The 20092-nt window shown below is 35.2% G+C and overlaps 2 protein-coding genes across 2 annotated transcripts in view; one reads left to right on the top strand and one right to left on the bottom strand.

Moving 5' to 3' along the window:
- The first annotated feature begins 678 nt into the window (after nucleotides 1-678).
- On the top strand, nucleotides 679-6301 carry aida (axin interactor, dorsalization associated). The gene is made up of 10 exons (XM_059498145.1): nucleotides 679-958; nucleotides 1560-1626; nucleotides 1793-1846; nucleotides 1983-2037; nucleotides 2299-2362; nucleotides 2558-2661; nucleotides 4598-4720; nucleotides 4807-4929; nucleotides 5657-5774; nucleotides 5863-6301. The coding sequence occupies exons 1-10, from the start codon at nucleotides 852-854 to the stop codon at nucleotides 5957-5959; spliced, it is 912 nt and encodes a 303-aa protein (XP_059354128.1). The 5' UTR covers nucleotides 679-851; the 3' UTR covers nucleotides 5960-6301.
- A 3329-nt stretch (nucleotides 6302-9630) lies between these two features.
- Nucleotides 9631-20092, bottom strand: part of mia3 (MIA SH3 domain ER export factor 3) — a 32544-nt gene continuing 22082 nt past the window's right edge. Inside the window, 10 exon segments of the mRNA XM_059498144.1 lie at nucleotides 9631-10188; nucleotides 10958-11210; nucleotides 12588-12637; nucleotides 13422-13490; nucleotides 13619-13703; nucleotides 13705-13733; nucleotides 16105-16193; nucleotides 16278-16345; nucleotides 16434-16469; nucleotides 16544-16706. Coding sequence (XP_059354127.1) covers nucleotides 9950-10188; nucleotides 10958-11210; nucleotides 12588-12637; nucleotides 13422-13490; nucleotides 13619-13703; nucleotides 13705-13733; nucleotides 16105-16193; nucleotides 16278-16345; nucleotides 16434-16469; nucleotides 16544-16706 — 1081 coding nt within the window. The 3' untranslated portion in view covers nucleotides 9631-9949.

Here is a 20092-nt window from a genome sequence, read left to right as displayed (position 1 = left end):
AATCAGTAACTGATTACAATACATAAGTAATCTACCCAGCTCTGTATATATATATATATATATATATATATATATATATATGTATATATATGTGTGTGTGTGTGTGTGTATTAACAGAAAACGACGATTTACATAATCCAGAATGAAAAAAAATAGAGAAAAAAAACATTATATCCACAAATCAACCAATTCACTTATTAGAGCTTGCTGCCTAGTGTAGAGATATACATTATTAGAGAAAGTGTAAATTATTAATGTTTTTTTATTATTATTAAACGGCTTTTCGATTTAGTTAAAATTTTGTCGTTTTTATTAGTTTTTCTTTTTTTAATGCTTCCATAAAGTTTTATTTTTAATTGATAAATATTGCCTTGGCATCGAGCTGAAATTAAATATCTTATTATTATACTTAATTAGCTATATATAAATAGTTAAAAAAATTTACATTACATTACAGGATTTATTTATGTAGTTGTTTCATTAAATGATTTGAAGTGCTATTAATGATCAGTGTGATACAAGTATCATTGGATGTGAATAATCACACATTATTATTGATACAAGAAAATGTTATTTATATACCGCGTTCTCTTGAATTCTTATAAGGTTACTCACGTCTTCTTTATTCTTGAGCGCATATTGGGACTTTTATTTTGAAAACCTCTCTTTCCGGCGCAGTCGCAGATAGTCCGGTTGCACTCGCGTCAAGCCTGTGTCGGTGTGTGACGGTGCCACTGGAGCATCCGGAGCCCACTGCGTTTCCCGGCGGTGCGCAGCAATGCGGTGCTGAAGAATAAACTTCCCCAGCGATGCCAGATCCCGGAGCTTTCGCGTAACTTTAACCGGAGAAGATGTCAGATGTCACCAAAACCGTCCAGAAATGGCATGCGAGTTTTAAAAAGGGCACTGACTTTGATTCTTGGGGGCAGCTGGTGGAAGCCATCGATGAGTATCAGATGTAAGTTGCGTATGTGTTCAAAATAAGCAGAGATATTTGGCGACCAGAGCTGGTTAAAAAACGAGGAGCACAATTTTTCTTTCTAAAAGCAATACACATAGAACTTAAATGACAAGTGATGCATTGCAATTACACAAAGTTGCAATTTAAAAACAGATGCGCGTGTTCTTGCATTGTTCAATGTGATGCACAAGATGCGGTGAGTAAATAAGTAAGTGTTGAGTGTTTGACAGCCTGTTTGCATTACGTCGCGCGCCACACCCTCCAGTCTCAATCTGAACTCGTGCCATTTAGGTCAATAAGACGCAACTCCGTTCTTCAAATGCTGTGCATTTGTGCGTAGAACACAGTGTCAACAACTGCAGTAATGTTCATAAAGACACTGACTTTTATTATTTAGACACTTACAGTATAATTCATCTCTTAGCTGGATGGCAAATGTGTCTGGAAACAAAGTTTTCATTTATGTTGTTTTAATTCTTCAGATTGAAGTCTTGTGGCGTGGTTTATTCCCTCATCATGATCTATGAACATATATTTCCATGTAGAAATGAAAAAGACATTCAGTGGTTTGTAACCAGTTTTTGTGATGTTTCATCAGACTCGCGAGGCAACTTCAGAAAGAAGTGCAGTCTTCAAACTCACATGATTTCACAGAGGAGCAGAAGGTGTGTGTTTCCCAGAGATGATGACAGCTGTCAATCTTTTTTTTTTCTTTTTTCAGAATTGATGTTAAAATATTTAAAATATATTCATTATTTAGATGTTTGGTCTTTTTCTTCCTCTGTTATCTCACAACATTAATATGCATAATTTCATTCATTTATTTTCCAGAAAACCCTTGGAAAGTTTGCAACATGCCTTGAAATGCGAAGTGCGTCCTTACATGTTAGTATTATTATGAAATAATAAGTTAATCACTTACAGCTCCTTCAGGAAATGTTAAAATCTATTTCTATGATTGTTAATGGTTGAGAAGAATTCTCAGTGCTGCAACTGTGATTCTGCTGGTTTTCTTCGGCAGTGCACACAATCTCGAGAGGAGTTCAAGTTAGAAGACTTGAAAAAACTGGAGCCCAGTATGTACATCATATATGTGAATATGAATGATTTTAACCCTATAAAGGCTGCTGTTGTTATATTTAGGGCCAAGATGACCCTTTTGGAATTGAAATATTCTCACTATGAGTCATAAAAGCCTGATGTATCACAAATGATACAAAACACACATGCAAACTTGTTTATATTTAGTCTAAAGGTTCAGTAAACTGTTCCAATAAAAAAAAAAAAATTAATTCATGTTAAACCTATATATATCTATCACTTCTATTTCTCCACAGTTATTAAGAACATTCTGACTTACAACAAAGGTTTTCCTTTTGATGTCCAACCAGTGCCTTTGAGGTATTTCTTTGATGTTTATTTATAGAACAGATAGTTCCGGTCCTGGATGCTGATTGGTCAACCAGCGTTCCATTTATAAGATTATGCTATAATTGATGAATATATGCACAGTATTACATCTCAAACTTTTGAAGATACTTTGTTCCACGTTTTTTATTTCCGCTGCAGTGATTGATCTGATTCTGGGTGTTTTAGGAGGATTCTTGCGCCGGGTGAAGAGGAGAACCTGGAGCTGGAGGAGGAGCTGGACGCTGGGACTGGTGCAGGTTCAACTCCATCATTCCCTTCAAGGGTTCCAGGTCATTCACTACATAGTGCACGAAGGACTTACTTTGATGCACATCTTGTTATGGATATGATCAGCCTTAAATATGATTTTACAACCTTATAAAAATATATATATATTTTTCCATTTTCTTCAAAGATTGTCAAAGTCTAGGTTTTGTTCAGTGTTATTTTAGTATCATTGATATACTTCATTTTAATGTTGCGCGGCCCACTGCAAAAAAATTAACTGATCCCGCTATTGTTGGGTTAATAACTCATAACTCAGAAACTAGATTGTTAACTGTATTTATTGAACGAACTAGGGTTGTGCGATATGGACAAAAAAAAAAACTATAGAGATCTCTTTGATAAATTTTGTGATTTCGATTTTAATCACAATTTTGACACACACATATGTTTTACAGTCATAAATGCATTCAGGATGAATTTGAAACATATTTCCAAAAGAAAACCAATTAGAGCTTTATTATAGTAAAGGTGTAACAAACTTTATAGACTCATGGCAAAATATATATATATATATATATATAAATAAATCCCGTGTACAAGGACTTTTTTTCTTTTTTTTGCCATGCATTGTTCATAGAGCTCATTCATTGTAGCGGTGCCTCAGGTGTTGAAACAGATTTGTTATACATTATACAGGTTCACACGTACACTCCGTCTGCAGTGCGTATGCAGTAGGTGTATGCGGTCAGCAGCGAGAGCGCATTATTGTAACGCGAAAGCATTTTAAAATAATGTGCGAGCGCGAATCTCTCAGCTCACACGCAGATTTCCTTTGCTTTGTCACAAAACCAGACGCGCATGCTCCGATACACGCTGCTCTCGCCCGGAGAGAGTGTGTGCACTTAAAACGTGTCTCCTCTCACTTAAACTGCGTCCTGTGCACACACAACTCTATATATGCTCATGTGCTAGATATTCATTATTTGCGCACATTTTTATTTCTAGCCTTTTACTGTGTGCAGTGTGAACGCTCTGATCCGTTAACATGGACTCGGAAAAAAGGCGCATCACAGACAGTGTGTGAACCTGGAGTTAGGCATATGCCCAGTCTTTTCTGTTCTCGCGCTAGGAGCGCAGCATTCTGATTGGATCGGATAGCATACTGCGGGAGGTCAGGGCCGCGGAAAATGGTGCTATAAAGCGATTTAGAAATCGCGCACGCTCAAATCGTGATTTTATGACTATTTCGATTAATCACACAGCCCTAGAATGAACTGGAGATGAACAGAAAATTACTCGGGCTGGCACCGCTCAGCAAAACGGGAAACCCAGATCCAGGCAGAGCTCGGCAGCGGGTAGACAGTCAGCGGAGCAAGCAGTCAGGAGGAAACATGTTGACAGCCGTTTATGCATGTTTGAATTTGTTGTTCTGTAGCATATGCACCAAAAATATCTAAGATAAATTGTTGGTTTATTCTTATTATTATTATGCTTAAACCAATCAGCGAGCTCGAATAGTGGAAGCATAGTATCAGTTTAATATATTTTTATTTATTTAATTGTATATATATGAAATGGTGTTATAATGTTATGACTTAGACATTTTTACATATATGAGCAATATTATGGTTTCTTTTAATAGTAATTGGCGGCCCACCTGCAATACCACCGCGACCCACTAGGGTTGAAAACCACTGAATTAGATTATTTTTCTTACCCCAATGCCAGAAACAAATTGTTTATAGATTTTTGGACCGGAAAACAAGACAAAAATACTGAGTAAGAAAATAATTTTTTGCACTTAATTTGTTTATGGTTTTAGTTTACCAGTACTAACCCAAGCTCTGTTATGGCAATATTAAATGTGATATAAGTAAACAGTAGATGAACTTACAAAAGTGAAATCCACTTTCAGAGAAACTGATGCATTTTTTTATCAATAAGCAAACAAATTCTTACTTTTTCACAGTTTTAATGAAAGTTTGATGTCTTTGACAGGTATGCTTTTGCCACGGTTGCCCTCAGAGCCTGGAATGACTTTACTTACGCTGACGATAGAGAAGATCGGTCTGAAAGACGCAGGACAGTGCATTGACCCGTACATTACAGTCAGTGTGAAAGGTAGAACTCTGCAGCACTCGTTAACCTCATATCAGATCTGTCTTGACATTTTTCTTACATTTCAATCTTTTCTTTTCACCCTCCAGATCTGAACGGTATAGACTTGAACCCGGTTCAGGAAACGCCAGTGGCCACGCGGAAGGAGGACACGTATATTCATTTCAGCGTGGACGTGGAGATTCAGAAACATGTAGAAAAACTACCAAAAGGTCTTGCTCTTAATGGATTATTTGACCCAATAATGAAAATTTGCTCCATCTGTGATCTAGATGAGTTTGTTTCTTCATTAGATTTGAAGAAATGTAGCATTGCGTCACTTGCTCACAGCAAGTGAATGGGTGCCGTCAGAATGAGAGTTCAAACAGCTGATAAAAACATCACAATAACATCTGGAGAAGACAAAAGATAAAACAAATCCAGCATAAGATGTTTTTAACTTTAAACTGACTAAAATATGAGTCCTTAATCCAAAATAATAACGCTTCCTCCAGTGAAAAAGTGTTCTGGTCTGAATCAGGAGAGAAATCTGCACAGATCAAGCAGTGTTTAAACAGCTCTAAACAAATCTGTGTCTGGATTTTGATGTGAGAGACGACAGGAGATGCACTTTTTCACTGGAGGAAGTGTTATTATGGATTATGGACTCATATTTTATCTGATAGTATCAGTTTAAAGTTAAAAGCGTCTCAATGCTGGATTTGTTTCATCTTTTGTCTTCTCCAGATGTTAACTGATGGACTGTGGATTATTGTGATGTTTTTATCAGCTGTTTGGACTCTCATTCTGACGGCACCCATTCACTTGCAGTCAGATGCATTGCTACATTTCTCCAAATCTGACGAAGAAACAAACTCATCCCAACCTTGCATTAAGACTCAAGAGATGCTGTATGAAATATACTCCAGTGGTTCATTATTGCGTTTGCCTCTTCTGTAGGCACAGCTATTTTCTTCGAATTCAAACACTATAAACCCAAGAAAAGATTCACAAGCACTAAGTGTTTTGCTTTCATGGAAATGGATGAAATCAAACCAGGTCCCATTGTTATAGAACTGTGAGTACCAGAGTTCTTCAGAGTTGCTTGCATCTCCTAAATTAATCAATTCATCGTATTTATCTATTGCATATTAATCTGATTTTAGGTACAAGAAACCAACTGACTTCAAGAGGAAAAAACTCAACCTCCTGACAAAGAAACCACTCTACCTGCACCTCAACCAGACTTTGCACAAAGACTAAACCAAGGTCTGACGGACATCAGAGGTTATATTTCTCAGAAACGTTTGGTGCAACATCTCACACATTCCTTGCAATATCAGATGCTTTTCTTCATATCTCCAGTCTGAAGTTTAGCACACAGCCTGATTTCTCCATGGTGCTTCATTCGAGAAAAACCTTTTCAAAAACTGAATTGTGTACAAATGGAGTTCAGATGGAAACGGATGGATATGAGTTGGATACAACACAGCTCCCCATTGGTTATTTTTATTGCATTAAAGAAACCGCTCGCCCTCATCTTCCAAACCTGTATGCGGTTATTATTTGAAAGTCTACTTTTCATGAAATTTCATTTTATAGTCTTTGAAGTCAAGACGAAAAAAGCAAAGCACCATTAAGCATCATAAAAACAATCCATTTTATGTTCTACGTTTACTTAAGCCATACAAAAGCATTGCAGAATTAATATTAAACTGTTATTCAGTGGAAACCTCCAGTATTTGTTTGATTATGATTTGTTAATTCTTAAACCGATTGAATGTGAACATATATCTTTGGTTTGTTTTTGTTTATGCATACTGGGGGGAAAACGATATACAAATTTGGAATCCTATGAGGGTGAGTTAATAACTTTTGAATGAACTATACCTTTATAAATGTCGTTTAACAGACAAGTTTATTGCTTTTTAATGTTAATATTATTCTATAATACTCTAATCCTAATGACTTTGCAGTACACTTTAATAGATCATTCAGAAGTTTAATTAAATGTGACCCGGGAGCATACAAGCAGTCTTAAGTCTCTGGGGGATATTTGTAGCAATAGCCAAAAAAACATTGTATGGGTCAAAATGACAGATTTTTCTTTTATGCTAAAAATCATTAGGATATTAGGTAAAGAACATGTTCCATGAAGATATATTGTTAATTCTCTACCATAAATATATCAAAACTTGATTTTAGATTAGTAATATGCATTGCTAAGAATTTCATCTGAACAACTTTAAAGATGATTTTCTCAATATTTAGATTTTTTTTTCACCCTCAGATTTCAGATTTTCAAAAAGTTAAACCATACATCAATGGAAAGATGATTTATTCAGCTTTCAGATGATGCATAAATCTCAATTTCAAGAAATTGCCCCTTAAGACTTTTTAAGGTTTTGTGCTCCAGGGTCACAAATGAATCAGAAAAGCTATTAAATGTGAACTTCTGACCATATATGGTCATATAATTTCATATTTACAGACTTTTAATCATATGAAGTTAGTATTGAGGAAATGACTTACTTCTGGATTAGTTTCTCAAGCAGTGTTAACCAAGTATACTAAAAGATTTCCGAAGGTTGTCACTAGCTAGGATAACTTTTACTGCTTCTTTCATTACAGGAATTTACCAAAAAAAGCAAAACATTAATGGAGATATTTCCCACATCGGGCTGTTTAATTTAATGTGATGTCAGTGTTGGAGTCTCGGAATCAACTAAATGGTTAAAAAGTATTGCATTTCTTTGAAGACTTTATACATCATGTTGTTTGATGGACGTTGCCTGTATTAATACACAGCGTTTTCGAATGTCTCATTTCTAATAAATGACGATGCTGCTTGAATCATGAACATTTTATAAATACACTTCAGTCTGAAATACATATATGACATAATGAGAACATGCAGGCAATCTCTGCTTGATTAATTGCCTGGAATTTCTTGGATTATAGGAAGTGCATCATTAGTCCAGAGTGAAATCCCATGTGAGCCAGTTTGCTGTTTAAAGACGTTGAGACGCAAGGTTCACTTAAAACAAGTGCACGTTTAATTGCATTAAATAAAATGTTTTCTTAGAACTAGCTGGTGTTTTAGTGGACACAGGTGTAGAGAATCAAACTCACATAATACTTCGTTTGCAACACTACATCTATTATTTTAACATTTTAAAAAAAAACATTTCTAAAAGTTTGATGGCATCTAAAGCCACCACATTCAGATATTTTTAAGCATGTCTTATTCTGGTAGGATGCTAAAGTTAATGTTACAAAAATTAACTAGACAGCGACTTATCGACTTTTCTCACACAGGGTATCACAACTTGCCAAAAAATTTGATAATTTTTGTACCTTTTTACAACTTTTACAAGTGTTCCAGGTCAAAAATGACCCACTAAAAATGGCTTATACTATAAAATTAAAATTGAATCATCTGAAAGCTGAATTAATCTTTTCATTGATGTATTGTTTGTTTGGATCAGATAATATTTGGCTGAGATTCAACTATTTAAAAATCTTGAATCTGAGGAAGCAAAAAAAAAAAAAAAATCAAAATACTGAGAAAATCACCAATTAAAATAGTCTAAATGAGTTCTTAGCAATGCATATTACGAATCAAAAATAAAGTTTCAATATATTTACGGTTGGAAATTTACAAAATATCTTCATGGAACATGATCTTTACTTAATATCATAATTATTTTTGGAATAAAACAAAAATCTTTAATTTTTCCCATTCAATGTTTTGTTGGCTATTGCTGCAAATATAGCCCAGAGACTTCAGACTGCTTTTGTGCTTCAGGGACACATATTACCAAATACTGGACTGTCTTCTTTTAATTAGCACAGGTTTTGTATTTCATTTAAGAACTGACTGATAATAGATTGATGTGAGCTCATGCACTTCAGTTTCTGCGTGAACACTGCCAAAATGATCCACACGTAATGCTTTTTTTTACTTAAAAGGCCGGTCATATTTGACCAGGAAAACCATAAGGAAAGGATTTTCAGCACAGCAAGTGATAAGTACCTAAATCCTCTTAAAGGGGAAATGCTGGCATGATTAATTGTTTAATGCAAATGTCCTGTATTAATAAGTCCAGAGCAAAATCACTGGCTCCTCATGGGAGTTCTAGTTGAAAGATTTTGAGACGAATGATGGTGGATTTGCCAGTAAACACATTCATCAAAACTACAGGACCAAAATAAGCTTTATTTAACTCATACATTCCCGTCAAATTAATGCCACATATTTTTAAAACCGTTTCTTCCCTCTTACTGCGTGCACATGATACATCCTCTCAACACACTTGCTAAAATAATTTACTCTAAATAAACAAAAACAGTATATGCAAAGAAAAAATAAAAACAAAAACGATTATGGATTTTGAGTATTGGAGCATTTTTATATTCTGTTTCCTAAAGCATTGCATGAAAAAACAAAGAGAACATCATTCATGTGCCTCATTCAAAAAACACAAGAAGGTTTTCTGGGAATGAAATTGAGCGAATCGTTTTATTTATTTATTTATAATTTATTGCAATTCAATTAATCTTTTGCAATGAATGTGTGGCACTTGCATGTAAAATCATTCTTGCGTGAAGGTTTGTTAAAAATTAATTCTGCTCAGGTTAAATGTCATGCAACATCCATTAATACACACCTGTTGGCTGTATGAAAGCTCGGATGTACAAACACAGAGACGTTCGTCTGTTTCTATCGTCTCTGATTTGTGAGAATATTTTATTATATACGCAGCTGAAAGAAATGTACAAATACTCTGTCAATATGACATCAAATGTGCCTTTCCGCTAGGAAAAAGAAATCATAAGAGCAGATGCACGACGAATCAAACGTTAAAATAAACACATGCGAGGCGAAGAATCACGAGAGTTGGCGAATCAAGCGATTAAAAGCGGCCGAACAGTAATATGGTTGTTCAAAAATAGTGAAAAGGCATAAAAACATGTTCTCTCACATTAAAGGAATGAGGAAATGGCTTCACGACGTGCCTGAATATCGGCTCGACATCCCAGAATGCATCAGCACTGGGTCGAGTGGTAGAGATTAAAATTTAACCACAAAAAAAGTAATGCATATTAAATCAAACTATTTCCATAGGAAAGGTTTGCTAACGTATAAAATCAAAACCCTCATTATTTCTGTCACAAATGTGTTGTTATTTTTGTTTTTCTAGCCAAACCTGATTTTGATGGGTAAACCCTGAACAGAATCAGTTTCTCGTGTCAAGGTTCGTCGTTCTGATGGGACGTGTCTGTTGGCGCCCCGTTGGCTGGTGTGACGTTCCCCTCGCTGTCTCTGGAGCGCTGGGGGATCAGTGGAGGGGGTCCCGGGAAGCCACGCCCACCGTATAGAGGCGGGACCATGGCTCCGGGGGGGAAGGGGCGAGGGGGGAAGAATTCTGGAGGGACGTCCCGTGGTCCGAGAGGAGGAGGGGGGAGCGATCCCAACGGTGGCCCTCGTCCTGATGAAGATTTCAGCAAGCAGTGAACTGCAAATAAATATCCAAAGTCCTTAATCAAAACAGTGATGTTTAACTTTTGAATTGTCAATTTAGTAATACAAACAGTATTTGTGTTTTTGCTCTTTAACGTGGCATGATCACTTTAACAAACCTGCCAACCTTGGAATTATTTGTGGGTGAGCGGGTGAACAGTTTTACAGTTTTTTACTGTTTACCGTAAATGTTTAGTTAATTTTGCTCTTTAGTTTTTTTTTAATGTTACTTGAAAAAAAAAACTCCAGTACACTTTAATTAAACCTTCTGTATAGGGCTGGACAATATGAGCCAAAGTTCATATCTCTGTACTTTTGGGCTGATTTGGGGTATACAGTAGCCTATATATCTTGGTATTTTGTATATGGATTAAACAAATAAAGCAAGCATGTAGGCATATATTATGTGCAAAAAAAGGGTTAAATTCACATTACATTGCCAACATCAAAGGTTTTTCAGTTAGAGTGTTTTCAGCTCGTGCAGTTGCATCACACAATGCTATAAACATCATTCCATGTAAATTGCGATAATCACAATTTCAAGGAAATAATCGAAAATTACGTTTTTTGTAGTAATCGTGCAGCCCTAAAACAATCATTAATATAAATAAATAACACCGTGTCATATCTAGTGTCACAGAACCTTCTTGCGAGCCGGTGGTTGGGGACTAAATGTAATGTAATTGTACGATGGTCCCAATCTTACAAGAAGCAGACTCAAAGGTAATGAAGATTACCAAACGGTGTCGGTACGGGTCCAAACGGGCCGATGGGAGGAGGAGAAGGGCCGTACGAGTCCAAGGGTGGAGGTCTGAAGCGCGGCTCGAGTGGGATCATGGGCGGAAGGTCATTGGGAGGTCGTATCATCATGGGTGGGAGCGGCGGTCCATTGGGAGGCATGACTGGGGGTCCGTACGACTTTGGTGGAGGAACCGGAGAATCACGGATCAGAGACGGCAAGAAGGATCCCTGACTCTGAGACTTGGAGAGCTGGAGGAGAAGATGCAGAACTACAGGTTTATGAAAAAAGATTCCTGTTAACCGACCCAAGCAGACATCCTTGAGCCACTGCAAGGCCAGAAACATACTATACACAAGAACAAGTGCAGGGATTCACAAACCCTTCTGTTAGCCGAACATCAAGACATATTAATATTAGTCACCCTGAGATTTTAGGTATTTCAATAATTTGATTTAAAATTAATTTGAATAATTTAACATTCTCTTGCATGCTCACAGTTCTCTGGTGATGTTTACAGGTCACACTGGTGTTTTAGGAACCCAACCACATTAAATATATTAATAACAATAACAGTCCTAATAATAATCAGTTCTATATAACTTAATATAACTAAACAAATATTAAATTAATCTGAATATTTGATAATATATAAAGTTACAATACTAATTTCAAAGCTTCACGCTTTTTTGATAATAATTATAATAATTCTTGACTTAAATTATAAAAATAAAAGTATGATGTAAAATAAAATAAAGATTGATGGAAATGTTGTATTTTACACTACAAGTTGCAATGCTGATCATATGACCCCTGGACCACACAACCAAAAAATTGAGATGTATTAAAAGCTGATAAATCATCTTTCCGTTGACGTGTGGTTTGTTATGATCTGACAATATTTGTCTGAGATGCAACTATTTGAAAATCTGGAATCTGAGGGTGCAAAAAAATCTAAATACTCAGAAAATCGCCTTTAAAGTTGTCCAAATGAAGTTTTTAGCAATGCATATTACTAATCAAAAATGAAGTTTTGATATATTTACCATAAGAAATAAAAAATATATTAATGGAATACGATCCTTACTTAATATCCTAATGATTTAGCGACTGATTTTGTTCTCCAAATACATTATTAATGCATACTCAAGCTTTTATAATATATTAAAATATTTACATGTTTTAAATATTTACGCTTTTCACATTTCAAAGCCTCAAGCTTTTATTATGGCAGAATTAGGCTGAAATGCTGTACACTTGTGCACACAAAAATGTCAGAAGTTATGAAAATGTGTAAAAGCATGAGTCGAAATGTTGCAGGACATGCAGAGATGAAACTGCATTATTTGTGCAATTACATTTTACATTCAATTCAATTTCACATACTTAACGTGCTTGTTACACTTAAGTCTTGTTGTGTTTCATTTCAATCAATCATTCATGTACTTGTATAGAGTATGTTTCAGGCCTATACATGCTGTAATTCTCCCAAACACACCCAGCGCCGTTTAATGGAGAACAACATCTGGATACGCATGACTGTTTCTTACAGACGTTTACTGGAGATCTCCTCGCTCACATTTGGACATAATGTACTTAACATCTCAAGAGAAAAGCATGATCCTCACCATCGGTTCATCACGTGCACAGGGAGATGAAGTCATCGCAGGAAACATTTCTGAAAAACAGACAAAACCACATTTAGACAGCGGATGTAGATCGTAAACTGTGCAATGCAAACCATATCTGATAAAGTCCACATTTATTAAAAAAAAATTATATTTCAAATAAATGCTATTCTTTTGTACTTTCTATTCATCAAACAATAACAAAAAATTTAAATGTTTTATTTTTAGTTTAGAAGTCACTTTTCTAATTTTCATTGAAGCTTTTTATTACATTTATATTTTATTTAAGCTATATTTCAAATTAATTTTTTACCATTGTCATATTTTCGTATATTTTTTCTATTTAGCTTTGATTTATTTTTATTTAAGTTTTTGTTATTTCGGTACTTATTTTAGTTAGTTGGTAAGGTTACATCTCATTTTCTTTTATATATATATATATAAAATTAATTTATTTATTTGACAAAAATGCATTAAATTGATTAAAAGTGCCAGTAAAGACATTTATAATGTTACAAAATACTATTTCAAATAAGGCTTTTATTTTGAACTTTCTATTCAAAGAATCCTGAAAGACAAAATGTATCATGGTCTCCACACAAATATGAAGCAGCCCTGTTTTCAACATTGATAATAATCATAAAAATAAAGCATATCAGCATATAAGAATGATTTCTAAAGATCGTGTGACACTGAAGACTGGAGTAATGATGCTGAAAATACAGCTGCGCACGTTCTTTTTAATTGCAATAATATTTTGAATTTTTCACTGTAGTTTTGATCAAATAGACGCAGCCTTCCTTGCTGCTTTATAACAGGTGGTCTCATAAACACCTGGTCTGGATGGCAGCGGGTGTCCGAGGTCTGAGAAGCGTCCGTGAGGGTCAGACAGGGGTCGTGGACCTGGAACACGTCACAAGTGATTATTAAGGAGCTGTTATCAGTCATTTTATACTGAAATCAGAGGCTGGAGCTCAGGAGCAAACACATCAGGAGAGGATAAAGTTGATGTCAAGGTGAGGAAGACTCACCGAAAGGTTCGCCCCGTCGCTCTGCAGGTGCAGACGGGGGGCGTCCGGGACCCTCTATCATTAGAGGAGGAGAGGGAGCCCCCCCCACTCACAGGAGACGGCCCGAACAAATCACCTGCTCAGATCAAACCAGCACAATCAGACACAATACGAGCCAATGACACAACCGGACACATACAGTACAGACCAAAAGTTTGGACACACCTTCTCATTCAAAGAGTTTTCTTTATTTTCATGACTATGAAAATTGTAGAGTCACACTGAAGGCATCAAGGGCTATTTGAGCAAGAAGGAGAGTGATGGGGTGCTGCGCCAGATGACCTGGCCTCCACAGTCACCGGACCTGAACCCAATCCAGATGGTTTAGGGGTGAGCTGGACCGCAGACAGAAGGCAAAAGGGCCAACAAGTGCTAAGCATCTCTCTGGGAACTCCTTCAAGACTGTTGGAAGACCATTTCAGGCGACTACCTCTTGAAGCTCATCAAGAGAATGCCAAGAGTGTGCAAAGCAGTAATCAAAGCAAAAGGTGGCTACTTTGAAGAACCTACAATATGACATATTTTCAGTTGTTTTACACTTTTTTGTTATGTATATAATTCCACATGTGTTAATTCATAGTTTTGATGCCTTCAGTGTGAATCTACAATTTTCATAGTCATGAAAATAAAGAAAACTCTTTGAATGAGAAGGTGTGTCCAAACTTTTTGTCTGTACTGTAAGAGCAATCAACCCCGCGCTAAGCTCCGCCCCTCGGTTACTGTCGCCGAGTCTGACAAGCCTCCCAAAATTATCAAAAAGAAAAAAAAGAGGAAAAATACTATGATGAAGAGTACTTTTAAAAACTGCATATTTAATTATTTCTTTATTAACTTTCATTTTAATTTTAGTTTTATTAATTTTTTTTAATATGCTTTGTCATTGTCAGTTGAAAGAAAAAATACAGTACTTCCGGACTATAAGTCGCATTTCTTTTCATAGTTTGGCTGGTCCTGCGACTTATAGTCAGGTGCGACTTATTTATCAAAATTAATTTGACATGAACCGAGAGAAATGAACCAAGAGAAAACATTACCGTCTCCAGCCGCCAGAGGGCGCTCTATGCTGCTCAGTGCTCCTGTAGTCTACACTGAAAACAGAGCGCCCTCTCGTGGCTGGAGACGGTAATGTTTTCTCTTGGTTCTTGGTTCTAAATAAATGTGACTTATAGTCCAGTGCGACTTATATATGTTTTTTTCCTCATCATGACGTATTTTTGGACTGATGCGATTTATACTTAGGTGTGACTTATAGTCCGAAAAATACGGGATATACATTTTCTATATTGCTATTAAGTTTTTATTTAATAATTATCTTTAATTTTATTTTCAATTAATGAAAATGATTTTTAATCGTTTTGGTAAACAATAACAAATTTCTATTCATCGTTATTATTATTTTTTTAAGTTTTAGTTATTTTAGTACTCATAGTTACTTTTTCATCTAATATTTTCATTTTGTTTTAATTAATAAAGATTTTTAGTTTTAGTTAACAATAACTACATGGCATTTTACAAGACTGAATGCACTTGTCATCATAATTTGTTAGTTTTTTCTATTTTGAATGAATGATATTATCTCCATTTCAAGTCAACATCTAATGTAGTTATTTTTTTAATTAGCTTTCATTTTTAATTTTAGTTTTAGTCATTTTTTAATATCCTTTTGTCATTGTCCGTTTTTTAATACTTTTTCTATCTAGTTATTATGTTTTTATCTAATAATTATATTTTATTTGAATTTTATTTTCAATTAATGAAAACCATTTTTTTTCAATAGTTTTGGTTAACAATAACAATTTTCTATTTATCATTAATGTTTTTTTATTAAGTTTTAATTATTTTAGTACTTATTATAATTTTTTTTCATCTAATATTTACATTTTATTTTAATTAAGATTTTTTGTTTTAGTAAACAATAACAACATAGAATTATACAAAACTGAATGAATTTCTCATCATAATTTGTTAGTTTTTCTATTTTGCATGAATGATTTTATTTCATTTTGAGTTATTTTGTCACCTATTTTCTATATCTAATATTTATATTTAATTTAGTTTGTGCTTTATTTCAATTAATGAAAATAATTGTATTTTTTTTATCAACAAAATAACATTGCATTTATCAAAGAATGAATGCCTGTGTCTAAAATATGATTTTGTCATCGCATTTGTCAGTTTACGTTTATAAAAAAAAAAAGGTTTGTGTTTTCTTTCATTTATTTTTACTTCAGTTATTTCAGTACTTTTTTTTCTTTTTAATAAAAACAAAAAGGATGTTTTAACAGTTTTAGTTAACAACACCAGCACATTATGCAAAGACAAAAGCATGTGAAATGAACTGTGGACAGCAGCAGCTGCAGTCATTAAGTGGCTCGTGTGTGTGTGTGTGTGTGTGTGTGTGAAGTGTGTGTGTGTGAAGTGAGCACGAGAGGACAGAAGCTCCTCACCTCGGCGTATGTGATGCTCTGGAGCTCCAGAGCTGAGTTTGAACAGACTTTGCTCCAGCTCTGATATCTTATCTCTGTACTCCACAAGCCTTTACAAAAGCACAAACATCAGAAACATCACGTTCAATAACAGCACTGATACGAAGGATACAGCACTTGAACAGTACACTCACTTCTGATGAAGGACGGCCGACTCTCTTCGTTCCTCCACCAGAGTTCGTTCAGAGGCGCGGGCTTTCAACTACAAGACATACACAAGTAGGTATGATTAATACAATATATCAGCATTAGCTTATATTATCACCAGACAAATCATGCTGATTACTCACCCAGTTCTCATGGGCTTTCTTCTCCTGGATGGCCACCTGTTAGAAAGCAAAGGCATGGAGGTGAGAATGAGATGAGAACACACTGATTGTGTCCAGTAAATGTTTCTCACCTCGGCTTTCAGAGAGCGTTCGTTCTGCTGCATCTCCTCCTCGATGTCCTTGATCTTCTGTTTCAAGGCCCTCAGCTCCTCGTCAGAGAGAAGAGCTTTACTGTCCACCTCCGACAGCTTCGTCTCCTTCTCACGCTTCTCCAGCTCCTCCTGAGTCAGTTTCCTACACACACACACACACACACACACACACATCAATCCAGCAACATGAAACACAGGCTGCACTTGAGGTTTGAAATTCAATTTCAGTGAGATCTGTGTCATCCTGAACAGCCAGATCAGAATTTAATCATCTATTTCTTCTTCTTGTTTCTCCTGTTTTCTAGCTGTAGCCGTCTAATAAACCTGACACCGTATATTCTGAATATTGTTGGCTCTTTGACAAATTGCTGTTGTTTCTCTGTTGTAGGTCGCCTGTTAAATGTGTGAGTGTAAATGTATTGTGCATCATTTAGGATGCAGCGCCATACAAAATGCACAACAGCTGTATGAAATACACTAGTTTATATCACAACATGCACTTGTGCAAAATTTCTCATTTCAACTGATGCTCAAGTTTTTTTCCCTCTGAATTGCAATAAAAAAAATTATATATGTGCAACACTGAACTAATGGCTCTCGGTTTTTAATTTCACACTGAAGAATTACAATATCAATATACCTTATTTTGTTTAATATATTTCTTCTTTAAAAATGTTTTATTAGATCAAAAAAATTACAGCCCCAATTTAATGCAACAATAACAGATCACAATAACTGGCTTTTTAATGGATCTCATGTGAGTATTTAAATTTTTATTTTTTTACATAAAATATGAGAATATTAATATATCTTATTTGCTTAATATATATATATATATATTTTTTTGCATTTTAAATTGTAAAATAAAATAAAATAATATATATATTTTCCAAACTGTGCCCCCCAAAAGGGACCTTTGCAAAGATAAAAAATACACAGACTTTCACGTGCTCGCAAGAAACTTTTGCATGCACATGCTGTCACAATTTCCTGGTTTAGGCATTTTGAATTAGCATCATTAATAATGTGGAGGTGAAAGTGTTTAGGTCACATCATGGAAGATTTTGTTGTTTTTTTGCGGCCACAAAATATTTCTCAAGATTCAGTTGAGAAAATATAAGAGGATAAGGTTAATTGTTACAGTTAGGCTATAATTAATCCATATGCATGCTTTCGTTGCCAATGTATTTATAGCTGACGTTTCCTTGTAGATCAACATAAGTGTCATTGCAATCACGACTGATAATGTAAATCATTGTATTTCACCATGATTGGTTTGAGGGGAGTTGAGCTTATTATTCAAAACTTTTTTTATATACACAAACAGGTTTATACATTTCAGGCAAAAGGTCTTATAAAATTTTTCTGTTCAATTTTAATGGGGGAAAAACACAGTTTCTTACGCACTGTAATTTTAATCCATTTAATATACTTGCCACCTTGACAATTTTTTCTTTCCTTAATTTACTGTAATGCAGAAAAACATGTTAGGTTTGAGTATCCATGTTTGTAATCATTGTTAGATGTCAGCAATGCATTATCTGTATTTAAGTATCATAATCAATAAAATTACCCCCACTGTGCATATAATGCTTATTAAATTATAATAAAGGGAGAAAAAAAGTTTCTGCATACAAGTTTAAAGTGAAAGTTAAAAAAAAATAGAAAAATCACAATTCTGTTTTTATTTGTGCTTCTTCTGAACAAGACTGACTTTTTTATTTTTTTGAGGAACACAAATGTTTAACAGAATATTAGGCATCGACAGCCTCAGATAACATTCACAACAATTGTATGAAAAAAGGTGACAGAGGATGCTGATTAACTGCTCAATGCACATTCTGCTAAACATTTGTGTTCCAAAGAAGAAAAAGTCTGAATTTGGAAAACACATTGGCAAATACAGGACATAATTTAATAAGACTAATAGGAAAGGACCCTGCCTAAACAAACAATAAGATTAAGTATTTCAGAGAGAATTAGTTTTCCTGAAAACCGTTGCCTAAATATTTGCATAATACAAAGTGCACCTTTAAACTGCTATACAAGCCTTTTGAATTGTATCATAGTACTTCTTTAGCATTGCATTTGTGCATCAGATATCCTGTAAATAAAAAAATGCCACCAACCCCTCGATTTATTTTCAGCCTGAGCACAGGTTACAATAAAGTCAGTGTTGCATTCTTTAGATGCAAGTATATGTCTATTGCTTGATAGGAGTTTTTTGGAAGCTCAAATTGTGCCTCAGTAATAACAGAATTACAAATGTCGTAGACATCACTTTCACAAGGTATAGATGAACGAATGTGCATTCTGTCTTGCACAGATGTAGGTCTCCTGTGTCCACTGGTGACATGTAGTTCTGTGAGCTCTGGGAATAAGTACATGACAGTGGGTCTAACGCTTGGCATCGTTTTTTTGAACGTGCAGTTTCATCCAATTCATCCTGCAATTAAATAAATAAATATATACAAAGGTTTGCATTTTGGAGTGTCATTTAGTTTCTAGATCATCAATATCCATAAACACCACATTTCATTTAGGTCGACATTAAAGTGACTTTTTAAAAGAAATGTAATATTTCGTAAGCAAATGGTGCTGAGAATTTTGTGGAAGGGAAAAGGTACCTCTTTAATTAAGACAAAACTCACCTGGATAATTCCCGAGAAACAGAAAAGGATGAGATTTTTATCCAAAAATCCCCCATCGAAAAATCCTCGGTCCTTCAGGTCAGTGAACAAAGAGATGAAAAACTCTATGCATGCACTGCTGGTTGTGAACACATTTAGCTAAATGATCTTCACGGAAAAGCAGTCAATACAGCCGTTTATGCAAATACCATATGGCTTTAGTTTATCAAAAGACTCAATGTCAGATGTAATTCGGTCCTCTTGCGAAATAGTTACAGCGATGGAGATGTCAGGCTTTCTTAAATTCTACTCCAGCGAGTCTATTTAACGAACATATTTTCTAGTATGCAATCTGTTTTCTTTACACTTTGCATGCATTCAACTGTATCTGTGGAGCTGGCCTGAGGTTTGGAGTTGATGCTGAATAAATCCAATAGCGTCTTCGACATTTGAGTATTCTTTTCGTCGAAACAGGCGTCTAGACCTCAAAATGCGTTTTAAATGTCATATCTGTGTCCAAATGCAAGAACAGAAACAAATGTCTTTATTGAAGGCCAAGTTTAAAATAGATCTCAATTAATTTGAGCGCATCCATGCTTTTGCTTCCTTCTTGTAAGATGGCAAAGAGTAACGCAACCGGAAACTGCAATAGTTTCTCGCACTCATGCAATAGTTTCTCATGCGCACGCAATAGCATGCAATAGTTTCTCATGCACACACAATAGTTTCTCACGAGCATTCAATAGTTTCCCACAAGCACACAATAGTTTCTCGCAAGCACGCAATAGTTTCTCATGCGCACGTAATAGCATGCAATAGTTTCTAGTAAGAACGCAATAGTTTCTCATGCACACACAATAGTTTCTCACGAGCATGCAATAGTTTCCCACGGGCACGC

Source organism: Carassius carassius, chromosome 18 (genome assembly GCF_963082965.1).
Source record: "Carassius carassius chromosome 18, fCarCar2.1, whole genome shotgun sequence".
In the NCBI taxonomy this organism is placed as follows: Eukaryota; Metazoa; Chordata; class Actinopteri; order Cypriniformes; family Cyprinidae; genus Carassius; species Carassius carassius.
The sequence above is the reverse complement of the archived record's forward strand: the minus strand, read 5'-3'. Positions and strand labels throughout refer to the sequence as shown.

Excerpts from the sequence above, each read along its gene's own strand:
- aida (XM_059498145.1), top strand. The coding sequence starts at position 852 with ATGTCAGATGTCACCAAAACCGTCCAGAAATGGCATGCGAGTTTTAAA. Across the intron at positions 959-1,559 it reads GCCATCGATGAGTATCAGAT|ACTCGCGAGGCAACTTCAGA; the intron begins GTAAGTTGCGTA and ends ATGTTTCATCAG. Across the intron at positions 1,847-1,982 it reads TGCGAAGTGCGTCCTTACAT|TGCACACAATCTCGAGAGGA; the intron begins GTTAGTATTATT and ends TTTCTTCGGCAG.